Here is a 12,244-nt window from a genome sequence, read left to right as displayed (position 1 = left end):
ATTTAAAATAAAACAGTGAATATGAGGTTGAAGTGCCGACTATCGGCCTTAATCCATATCGGGTGATCAGTGTAGGAATTACAGCCCTTTTTATAGCGTCCCAGCACCTCCCATTTTAAGGAAACGAAAGTAACTGGACAACTTGACATAATATGATAGTTGTCATATTTAGTACTTGGTTGCAAATCCTTTGCTTCTGATGACTGCCTGAAGTCAACGACATATAGACATCACCAGACAGGTATGTTCCCTGGTGATGCTCTGCCAGGCTTGTACTGCAGCCATCTTCAGCTTCTGTTTTGTTTCTGGGGCACTTTGCCTTCAGTGAGTTAAACACGTGTTCCATTAGATTCAGGACGAGTGATTGACTTGGCCAGTCGAGAACATTCTATTTATTGGCCCTGAAAAACCCCATGGTTACATTAGCAGTATGTCTGGGTCATTGTCCTGCTGCACCATCCAATGTGTTTTGAGGCATTTGGTTGGATCTGAGCAGATAAAATGGTTATTTATAGGCTACTTCAGAATTCACTGTGCTACTCCCGTCAGCAGTCACATCATCGGTGAAGACAACTGAGCCAGTTCCAGTGCAGCCACACACGCCCAAGCCATAACACTACCTCCACTATGTTTCACAGGTGACGGGGGTACTTTGGAACATGAGCAGTTCCTTTCTATCTCCATACGTTCCTGTTTCCATCACTTTGGTATAGGTTAATGCTCCTTTCATCTGTCCATAAGACTGTTCCAAAACTCAAAAGTTCTGTAATTTACTTTTTTAGCAAACACTAAGCTGGCCTTACCAGTAGTTTGTATCTTGCAGTGAACACTCTGAGGTAATGTTGGTGTAGTCGTCTTTATGGTAGCTTTCGACACACCTACAGCTAAATGCAAAAGTATTTGGACAGTGACAAAATGTTTCTTGTTTTGGGTTTGTACTCCAGTACAGTGGATATCTAAGAAAACAATTAATATGCAGCTACACTTTCAGCTTTAATGTGAGGTTTTAATGTGATGGTATTTACATATATCAAGTGACCCGTGTCCAAATTACAGCCCTTTTTCTATATAATCCCTCCCATTTTAAGTATCTAGGCTAATGTAGGCTAAGGCATTCACACAGACAAGAACTTCATGTGCATATAAACGAAGAAGGAAAGACTTACTGGACTGAAATAAAAACTGATTTTGTGTTTATTATTGTTAACAAAGTCTATGTAACGAATGTGTCCATATGTAGGGCCTTTGAAAACATAGCATCGCTATACAAGCCGCATTGAACAACTTCAAGTATATTTTCTCGCTTAAAACCACGGACCCCATGTCCATATACGGTCATTATAAAGTGGACAGGTTGTCAGTAACTACTGTAAGTGTATAAACTAGCCTTAATCGCACATAAAAAACATTCTGGTCCAATCAAAAACACAGCAAAACTGGAAGCCGTTGTAGCGTATTTAATAACGGGACCACTATAAAGCAGGTAACATGGTAGCCAACGACAAGCTATCTGTACAACAGCTGGATGGCTACCTATATCTTGCAAGCAACATGTTAACGTTATATTCAGACGCTAATCGCCGTTTTAAAAAGTAAGCGAGTAACAACAGCATCTCGTTAGTATTCACGATAAGTAATAGGAATAGTTTGGGCATTCCCGTGGCATTGACCAGCTATCTGCTATCTGCACCGCTGTCTAGTAAAACAAACTGCAATCAAGCCAGCCATATATGAATGTAAAAGTATGCAATTTGCATTTTTATAGCGAACTCGTCTAGTTAACTGAACAGATTGGCTGGCGATCATGTGAGCCTTAACACAATACAATAATCAAAACTACCAACTAGCTAGCTACGAGTCACTTTCCACCAAAATGGAGATAATCTGGATAAATATGTCGATCGATTATCTATCTACAACTAATGCACGCTGTTTTTTCAGCTTTCGTGGCACAAACTCAGTGAGCTGCGTGTGAAAGCGTCTCCTTACCTTTATTAGCTATGTACTTCAAAACGTTCTTTTTCGTACACACCGCAATTCAGCAACTTTTTTTGACGTCAAAACAACCTACGGAAGTACTGTGTGCTGGTCGTTGTAGTTCTTATTTGTTACATAACTCAACGTTCCTCGCTAGTAAATGCAAGTCTTGTAGTTTTTGTGACGCGTTCAACTACACGCAGCAATGACTGTCGCGCGACCAGTGTGTTCTCGCAATGTGCTCATTGTTTATAAAAGTCTGTGCAATTACCAGTCTTTTAACAAGAGAACAAAATATACATTTTATGACAGAAAAAGATAGCCTATGTGATAGCCTATGTATAGTAACCTAATAGCTCCTGTGTATTTAATCTCCCTTTAGCTGTTATTGGTTTTTGGCTGTAATTCTTCTTTATTATTATTATTATTATTATTATTATTATTATTATTATTATTATTATTATCATTATTATTATTGCTGTTGTTGTTATGTCGCAATACTAGCCAACATGTAGGCCTAACAAAGACAAGTAGGCTAAGCTATTTTTATAAATAAGAATGAGGGCAACAGACATGTACTGCCCTCATGATACATCGGTCGTCTATGACCGAAATATAGCTGAATGTCTTTTTCTCTGACTCAGACTAAAGGAAATGAGTCATTCATTTATCCTCACGGCCAGATTGTTCGTTGGAGGTTCTGTTTGTTCAAGAAAATAAAGAGATTTGTGAGATTTCCTTAAATCGGTAGTTTCTCCAATTCATATAGGCTAATTCTATTTTTTATGAAAGCTATGAGAATATGCTATATGTCAAGTTTAACGGTACATAGGTCTGTCAGAATGCATCCTGCAGTTGGAAGTAGAGGAGAAATGCTGCGAAAGTGGAAGTAGTTTATCGCTACACTCAGGTGTGTTGTGTTATTCAGGAAACGTCTCCTTATAAGTTGAACATTCGGATCCTTGGATGATTTTTCTGTTTCATGTGACAGGCTTACACTAAAAGTTAACAAAGACGTGCTTTGTTGTGTTGTATTTTTTCCGCAAACCCGTATGTAGGCTATAGGCTATATTATTACCCGATGGCGGAGCCTTAGCGTTTCATTCTCTCGCGGAAATGTTACAGGGACATAGGGGCTTTTATATTTGACAGTTTTTTTTTCTTCTTTTTTTAGATTTTATATTATGATAAGGATATATCTAGGTCAAGAAGTGAATGGACTATACAGAGCGATTGGATCAGAGCTTCCCACATTGCAGTATTTATTTTGAATACACTTTGATGACGGGCGTTGAACAGGCTACCACGTGTTTGGGTCTCATCAGCATAATGATCGTCTCTCTGACTATAGGCTATATACATATATAAACCACAAAACCCAAGCGCTGGGCATCCCTCCCTCCAAAGACTAACCACACTTTCGGGACACAAATTTGTGGCAGTTTTCGGCTTCTTCATCCTACAACCGCAATTCTTACATCACCCCTTAACCCTATCAAACGCTTCTTTATTTTTTGTGGATACATTTGAAAAAGTTTACCTGCCAGTTTCAAAAGGGGAAATATGAAAGAAGAAAGAAGAAATATAATTGAACTGAGATATTTTGGCGGCCGTGAAAGTTTTTGTTTGGCTTTTGTTTAACTTGTTTTCCTTTAATGTCCTGTTCGAATTACGCAATATCACATTTACTTGGAAAAGGCTTCTGGCTTTGTTCTTGTGGTAGACTGATCGTGTGGTGTTTAGTGTCACTTGGTGTGTGGGATACCAAATTCGACGAAGACTTTTTGTTATTCTTTCGCGAAAACTAAAAGCAAAAAAATTGCTTCAACAGTACTACATGCTGGCCAGACTGGTTTCTTTCTTTCTTTTTTTCTTTGACAAGGAAGCGCTCATATTCACAACGACAGGAATCGGCAAGGAGTTATTTTAGGACAGTTGCAAAGGAAAAAGTGACTTTTTTAACGAACATCTGCAGTGATCAAAGTTTAGCCCAAGTTCGTGTGTCAAGAGAACGCCGAAGATATTCACTCCGACACTTGCGCTCTTCAGAACGAACTTCTGTATTGTCTGCGCAGCTGTAGCCTACTTGCTACCTTAGAAGGGGAAATTGTATCGTTCAAAAAAACTAAGTTGTATGTCTGTTTCAGCCGTCTTACCTTCTATAATATAGAGTGTTGTGATGCGCATTCCCGTAGATCCCAGCACGAGCCGCAGGTTCAGCCCCCCGTCCAGTAGTCTGCAGCCTGTCCCGGGGAAAATGAGCGATGTGAACACAGCGACAGGGCAGCAAGACACGTCTCCAGCTGTGCCGAGACTTCGGCCGCACGATAACCGCACCATGGTGGAAATCATCGCTGACCACCCCGCCGAACTTGTCCGGACTGACAGTCCAAATTTCCTTTGCTCCATCCTGCCATCTCATTGGAGGTGTAATAAAACTCTACCCGTCGCTTTCAAGGTAAGCTCGTGTTTTTGTTCACATTTTTATCTTAATGTTCTCAGCTAATAGTTGCTCGATATCTTTGTGAAACAATCGTAAGAAATGCATCACTTCTGCACATTACCCGAACTAAAAGCTAGTTTTGTTTACAGTAGCCTAGATCTTTATTTTTTGGAAATGATCAGGATAATTTCCATAAATTATATATTTTTTAAAAGCACTGAATTCTAATTAGGTCTGATGCGGAAAGCAGATTGTATTCCCAATACCATGCTTGGAATGAGATAAATAATTAAGTTTTTTATGCAGTTACAAGTATAGTCGATGTTTAAAAATAGAAGGGCTACCGCACATGTTTACCGCACTGTTGGAAACACCTGAAATCCGAGAAAGGCATGCTATTCATAGCGACGGACGCATGCATCTTTCATTAATTTGCGATCGCGTGGCTAATAAAAAACGGGGAATTTCATTACAGCTGAAATGTGCGTGTCTTTCAGTATTTTTTTTTTTTGTTGTTGTCAGAAACAGTTAATAATCATGGTTCAGGGCAGTATTCTCAGACAGCGCGTATATCTTTTGGGACGTGTTTTACGTTACACATTTTTAAATGTAGTGATGGGTCACGATAGGATGATAAAGTTTTACTGTAACTATTTACACAGTTTTTAACACCTAAAATAGGATACTTTGAAAGTGTCAGTCTCTGTATTGATATGAACTTTTTGTGGAACTTGGACAAATAATTTTTTTGTTCCCTTTATTCATTTTCTAATCTGAGATTACATTACATTGGGATATATATTTATAAAAAAATAAATGTAAAATTAAGATGCAGGGTTATTATAATGAAATTAGCATAAAAGGCAAACTGTCGCCGGGACAATCAGTCAAAAAATATTCACTGTTTATGAAAGGACAGTAACCTGACTAAGTGACTATATTAATATATAAAGAGCCACGAGATTGGACTGCAGATGCATAACAGAAGGCCTTGATAGTGATGTTATAGTGATATATTTCAAAACGAAAAGGAAAATATTTTGTTCCTTGTAAACAGTATTAATCAATCCCATAAAATGTGTGTGGGTGTGTTGTGTGTGTGTGTTGTGCGTGTGTGTGCGTGTGCATGTGTGTGTTATGGATTAAATGAAAACATAGCACAGGCATTGATTTAAGTGTTTAAAAATATTCCAGGGTTATTTAGGGTTATGACAAAAGCTCACAGAAAATACTCTGGTCATGGGACCATGAAGAAGCACGCACAGATTTTTAAAAAATATTTTTTTCAAGAAGTCTCCAAGCTGTGCCGAAAATATTGATCAAGAATTTAGGCTACCAAAAATTACCCACGTACCCTTCACCCTGACAGGAATCAAGACATGTACATTCAAGTGAGCCTCAGTTTCTACCATCACACTGTAGTGGTGCACCTAGGAGGAAGATATTGACAATATCTGGAATGTGGCATATCATAATATATGAGAATATTGACCAAAGCTCATTCAGATTTTTTTTTTCTTTATCACAAAAAAATCATTTGACTCCCTGCATAGTTTCAGAAACACCTCACAAGACAGTCACAGAAGAGAGAGTTGGAATTGTTCAAATATTATACAAGACAATAAAATGTCAATAGATCACCCACTTTGGCAGCAGAGTTGCATTTTGAGTAACTGCGCAAAGGGCTACTTCTGCTTCGTATACTGAACGTATAGATAGGTAAAGCTTCAGTCACATGTTCCTCTCAGCATTTTGTGGGCCGTTTCCACTCATTATTTCACACTGAAAGATCTTCCCCTGCTGTCGTTATACTGACACACTGCTGGTCAAGGCAGGAGCTCTTGAATATTCATTACCAGTGAGACATGACTGAAAAGTTTGTTGCTATTGATGTATACAAAATGATGTAACGTCCAGTTATTGAGAGTCACAGTATATTCTACACCAACCTGGCTATAAATTCATTAATTAATTCTTCTTCATCTTCTTATTGATGTTGCACAGGTCTAAGTAATAAATATCGCAATGTCCTAATAGATAATTGTATATTTGGACTCATATGGATTGCTCTATTTGGTTTGGTCATTTAGAAATCAGCCACTCAACATTCCTTTGATCTGGAAGCACAAGACGAGGCCATTTGGTAGATTGGTGGTTTAGTTAATATCTTTACACCACATGACCCCTGGTTGTAATCCCAGAGAGAGAGATGGTACTTTTTAAAATGCAGCTTAAAGCCATTTAAGTTTGCTCATGATAACAGAAACATGTACAGTGTCATGTATGCTCACTGGGAACGTTGCATGTTCAAACTAAATGCTTATTATTATTATTATTATTATTATTACAAATGGGTTATTAACAACCAACCAACCAACAAACATAAGGTCTGTGGATGGGTTCGCCATCTGGAGTTCATTTGAACAGTTTATGTTGCAGCATACAGTAAGATCCACAGTGAAAAGTAGTTTGGCAGGGCCTGTACAGTCACAATGAGCTGTAGAGTGAAAGATCTCTAGCAGGGCCTGCACAGTCACAGTGAGCCATAGAGTGAAATGTCTTTGGCAGGGCCTGCACAGTCAGCTGTAGAGTGAAAGATCTTCAACAGGACCTGCACAGTTACAGTGAGTGAAAGGTTTTTGGCAGGGCCTGCACAGTCACAGTCAGCTGTAGACTGAAAGGTCTTCGGCAGGGCCTGCACAGTCCGCTGTAGAGTGAAAGATCTTCAGCAAGGTTCGTGCCGTTACAGTCAAGTGAAAGATCTTCAGCTGTCACGGTACTGTGCAGACTCTGCCAGAGACCTTTCATTCCCCAGCTCACTGTGCGTGCGGGTAGAGAGGAATATGATTCATTGCGGGGCCTGGGCATTATGCGTTAGATCGTCTCCTCAACGGCTGCACTCTTGGCCACGCAGGTGGTGGCACTGGGAGAGGTGCCTGATGGGACAGTTGTCACGGTGATGGCGGGCAACGATGAGAACTATTCGGCTGAACTTCGGAATGCCTCGGCTGTGATGAAGAACCAGGTGGCCCGCTTCAATGACCTGAGGTTCGTGGGCCGGAGTGGAAGAGGTCAGTCAACTCACTCACTGAATGTTTACATATCTTTTATGTTTGCATATTGATATATCAATTAATAATATTGTATATTCCCAAAATATTCTAAAAGCCTATCAGTTCTATTTATTGGAGTAAGTAATATATTTAAATAAAATCAGAATTCAGTATAATCTAAAACACATTTTTTTGGAATTTGTACTTTTTTACAATGTAGTACTTATTTAATGTATTGTTTTTGTTTATTGAGGCAAGTAATGCATGCATGAATAAACCTTAATTCATCATATTATTATTTAATAATAAAATAAAACCTGGTCTGTGGCTACGGGCCTGGTTTCCCAGTCGGTCTGCTGACCGTTTGAGCTGCTTGAGTTGGTGGAATTCCATTCAGACTGAGCCGCACGTTGCGTTGCTCTTGAGTATGTGAAGTTGTGCTCCGTGCCCTGTCATGAGTATTTAAACTACTTAAGACTCCAATTGTGCGTCTGTTATGAGGTTGCCCTGCGTGTAACCACATCTGTCATGTAAAGGTTATGTCCTGAGGTAGAAGAGCGTCTGTGTTTATTCTTTTGACACGGTATACCTGTCAAACTACATCCCAACCCACATGAAAAGACAAAGTCATTTTACTTTACAGAAGCAACCCCTTTACATGTGGTTAGCCACTAAAATGTAGCATAATTTTTTAGAGGGTGTTACGGTGTTTCTTATTTATCCACTGCACGCGTGAGGAATCTGATAATTATGTTTCAAAGTAGCTGTGCAATGAACAGCCTACGGTGAAATAACACAGGCGCTACTGGAGGTGCATCTGTTCATGTTTTTCAAGGTGGTAGATATTTTCCCGGAAAATGAGGGGCTCTATTTTGAGGGTGCGATAAGCTGACACAGAGCACAAATGCAGTTGTAGATATCGGAAACATTTTTGTTACTATAAGCCAGCTATTACTATCAGTGACAGAATGCGCCATGAGGTAAACTGAGCACTGGATAAATTAAAATATGTCCCCCTCCTTTGTGTAACATTTGAAATTTACAAATAAACTAATTACTCTGACTTGAAATCGAATAGGGTGGTTTCATTGGGTAGTTTTCGTGGTATTGATTTTATTAATTTTTCTAGGAAAGTTTCACCAAAATATAAAATGTTTTCATGGGGAATCCTTCGTGACAAGGGAGTTGACTATTGATACCATACTTGTATGTTTTGTCAGTTTTTTTCATTTCTGTAGCAAAAGCTCAGAATATATCAATATAAATATGAAAAAAATGGAATGAGAACTCTCTATAAGGACTCCTCCTTTCTACCGATATCAAAGTTGGAGACGCACCAGCATGCTTACACCAGCTGTATGTGGAACTGTTTGCTCATTAAAACGAAGACGCGCAATGCACACATAAAACATAATCATGCGCATACATTCGCGTTCACAAACACTGAGACATACAGTACACGCAGCGGCACACCCTAACTGCTTATCGACACACACTCACGCGCTTAGGAAACACACGCACATGCTTAACTGCAGAGCTCAGACAGTGTGAGCGTATGTAGCAGTGCTAGCATTTGATGTTGGGGGCGCGTGTAGATTTGTAGATATATCTCTTTGAACACGTGAAGATGTTTGTGCAGTCGGAGCTGGCCGACTTTTCATGTGAAGATGAAAAATAAGGCCCCCCCTCCCTGATACTCCATTCTTGTCATGAGGGCTGAAGTGGCCTGCTTCACTCTGGGTCCTTTCGAGAGGGTGGGGCCAGCAGCTGGATCAAGGTTACGGGCGGCCCTGTGCCTGAGGGAGCGAGGGAGGGTGAGAGGGAAGGAGCGAGTGTAGTCCAGACTTGCCTCTGTGTCCCAAGGAGGAGTGCTTTACTGTCTCTCTCTCCATCTGTTCCTCCATGGCTAGATTTCTGGTGTTCCCTCTCAATCTATCTGCCCTCCCTCTTCCCTTCTCTAGCTCCCTCCCTATGGCTCAAACCACCCCTTCAACCCTCTTCCTTTCATGTCAGGGCCCCTCAGTGAGCCATTTTGCATCATCACTGAACCAGCAGAGAAGGCTTGTAGTGAGGTGCGGGAAGAAGGTGATAGTTTCAGAACAGGCACTTTGGGACACACTTTCCCTTTGTCGTTCCCTTGCCTACTGCCGGATTTTTACTGGCCAGCCTTTGCGCATACATAATGTGTTACCTTGAATGTTTAGAGAATAGCTATCACAAAAGTAGTTGTCAGTGGCCTTAGCACATATATTATTTAATGTATTACGTAGATGGTTTAGGGAAGTGTTTCTCAACCCTGGTCCTGGGGACCCACTGCCCTGCATGTTTCCCTGCTCCAACACACCTGATTCAAATGAAAGGGTCATCATCAAGCTCTGCAGAAGACTGATAACGACCCATTCATTTGAATCAGGGGTGTTGGAGCAGTGAGACATCTAAAACATGCAGGGCAGTGGGTACTCAGGACCAGGGTTGAGAAACACTGGTTTAGGGAATTGCTATCACAAGTATGAGTAGCTGTCACTGGTCTAAAACAGAATGGTGTGAATCCCCTGCCGCTTAGTTACTTTCAGAACATGAAAATACATGTCACAATCCTCAACACTACTTGAACATGGTGTGTAATACCCCTGGTTTTCCCCCAGATGGTGCCCCACAAAGACAGAACCTCTGTTTGTCCTTCAGAAGCAGAAGATATGCAATTAAGTTTGAGGGGTTGAACAGTGGGCCGTGGTTTGCACTGGCTTGGCTATGCCCCACTCAGGGTTGGAACCTCTCTCATCACTGGACTGGACCACTGTTCAATGGCTTGACCTGCTAAAGCACTGCTTCTCACTGCAGTTACACATGCCACGGTCTGGTGTTGATTCCTAACTGTGTCATTGCTGATGGGCAGCAGCACAGGGGCGGAGCATTATCAGAACTCACTCGGGGAGAGAGGGTTTCAGCCTTCCCTGTCTCGTCACCCAACAAATAAATCTGATAGGTGCAGTCTGTCCATTAGCTCCACGTTCATTATCCTTAGGTAAAGTGAAGCCATGTGCAGGTGTCATGGGTTTTTTTGTGGAGATGCTCAAAGTGTTTATAGGTGGAATAGCAGTGCAGGACAACCTCTGTTGTTCCTCAAATGCACAATGCAACAAAGCCCCAGAACACTTGCTTTTTGTTCGCTGAGACTAAGCTGTTTAATCTGCTGTTAAATGTCAATATGTTTATTGTTTAGTTTCTGTTTGTTTGAGAGATCTCATAGCACAGAGTGACCTTCTGTCTGTCAGGAATGATCATGTGTCACAAGGTTTGAGGAGTGCTTGGAAATTCAGATCAAAGAACTTTGGTATGGAGCTCAACATTTCGCCAGCTCAGATGGGGGCTGTGAATCACTCAAATTTCAGAGTCACTGCATAGCGGGAGGATGTGCCATGCTAGCAATCTTAGAAAGGTCTCAAAAGGAACAGGGTCTCCATCACATAGGATGTGAGAGAGAGACAGAGACAGAAGGCGGTCAGAGAGAGAGAGAGAGAGAGTGAGGCTCAGAGCCTCATGGACAAACAGCACATGACACCTCCCATCAGGGCAAACATGAACAGGTTTCGGAGGGACGTTGCAGTTTGGTTTAAAGTGTGAAAACCTTTTCTGTTATTGTTTTTTTTTTTTTCAAAAAGATGAATTTGACTGCTGGTCAGCGTAATCAACATATGTCTGCTGATTGGTGTAAGAGTGTTTGCCCAGTGGGTATTGGCCACAGAAGTAGGAGGGGCAAGATGGCCCACCGTCCAGTCTGACACATGGCTGGAGCTGCATGCGGCTGGCCGGTTTACTGACTCACCAGCTCTCCACCCACTTCTTCCTGCCCTGCCCACCTCTTCCTGCTTCTTCAGCAGATTGCAGGCCTCACTGTGTGACTCCTCTAACCACCCGCATACTTCACTCATTACTGTGGAGTCCAACAAGCACTCACAAAGCTGTCCCTTCAAAAGCCTTGAACCCCCTCAAACAGAGCTCTGAGCTGTATGTGTGTGAGGGGGGTGGGGTTAGTGCTAGTAAAAGCATATGTCATGCATGTGACTCACAGAGCTTTAACCCTTTTGTGTTTGCAGGTAAGAGCTTCACTTTGACCATCACTGTGTTCTCCAACCCGCCCCAGGTGGCCACCTACCACCGAGCCATCAAGGTTACTGTGGATGGACCACGTGAACCACGCCGTGAGTAACCTAAAACCCTCAATAACCAGTTGCTGGGGTAACCCACTGCTCCAATAGCCATATACAGGAATAACCCACCAGCCCAATAGCCATTTACAATGGTAACCCGCTACCCTATTGATTTTTGACTTTGGTGACCACTGCCCCAGTAATCATTTACTTTGATACACCTTTGCCCTCAATAGTCATTCATCTGCCAAGGCCTCCATTGTGCAATCATAATATGTGAGAAAAAGAGAAAAGTGGCGAAGGTTGACACATTAGCATTTTTAGGCAGTCATTTTTAAGTATATGTTTGGTTCTGATCTCGTTGTCTGAGATAGGGTTTGTTTTTCTGTGGATTGCTATATCAGAGTCATCTTTAAGGGTACGCCTCTGTACCCGGTTGACCCGGCTCACGGGGGAAGAAATGAGCCGTGATTCTTTTTTAAAGCGGTTTTTGTGCCGGTTTTCTTTGTGGTCGCGGCGCTGTTGTTCAGAGCGCCATTGTTCGCTGGCAGCTGCCGGGATGAAACAGCGCGGAGACGAATGCTCCGCAGGTGCGGGCGAATCGCGGGGCCAAGCTGAAC

The 12,244-nt window shown here is 41.6% G+C and overlaps 2 protein-coding genes across 4 annotated transcripts in view; one reads left to right on the top strand and one right to left on the bottom strand.

The window, feature by feature from the left end:
• The window catches only part of supt3h (SPT3 homolog, SAGA and STAGA complex component), an 82,489-nt gene extending 78,238 nt beyond the window's left edge, over positions 1-4,251 (bottom strand). Inside the window, exon 1 of one of the 3 annotated variants that reach the window (XM_035431727.1) lies at positions 4,134-4,251. Coding sequence is in view for 1 of the 3 variants with exons in the window: in XM_035431737.1 (XP_035287628.1) it covers positions 4,134-4,164 (31 nt within the window). In the remaining 2 variants the exon portion in view is untranslated. Of the gene's footprint in view, positions 1-1,989; positions 2,072-4,133 lie in introns of those variants that run through there. The other 2 variants (XM_035431737.1, XM_035431719.1) reach the window with 2 other exon arrangements.
• The window catches only part of runx2a (RUNX family transcription factor 2a), a 48,439-nt gene that overhangs the window by 19,994 nt on the left and 16,201 nt on the right, over positions 1-12,244 (top strand). The window contains exons 3-5 of the mRNA XM_035431708.1: positions 4,173-4,435; positions 7,335-7,491; positions 11,571-11,675. Of these exons, the coding sequence (XP_035287599.1) occupies positions 4,173-4,435; positions 7,335-7,491; positions 11,571-11,675 (525 nt within the window). The remainder of the gene's footprint in view (positions 1-4,172; positions 4,436-7,334; positions 7,492-11,570; positions 11,676-12,244) is intronic.

The sequence above is a fragment of the Anguilla anguilla genome, chromosome 1 (genome assembly GCF_013347855.1).
Source record: "Anguilla anguilla isolate fAngAng1 chromosome 1, fAngAng1.pri, whole genome shotgun sequence".
Classification (NCBI taxonomy): Eukaryota; Metazoa; Chordata; class Actinopteri; order Anguilliformes; family Anguillidae; genus Anguilla; species Anguilla anguilla.
This window is presented reverse-complemented; position numbering and strand designations above follow the sequence as displayed.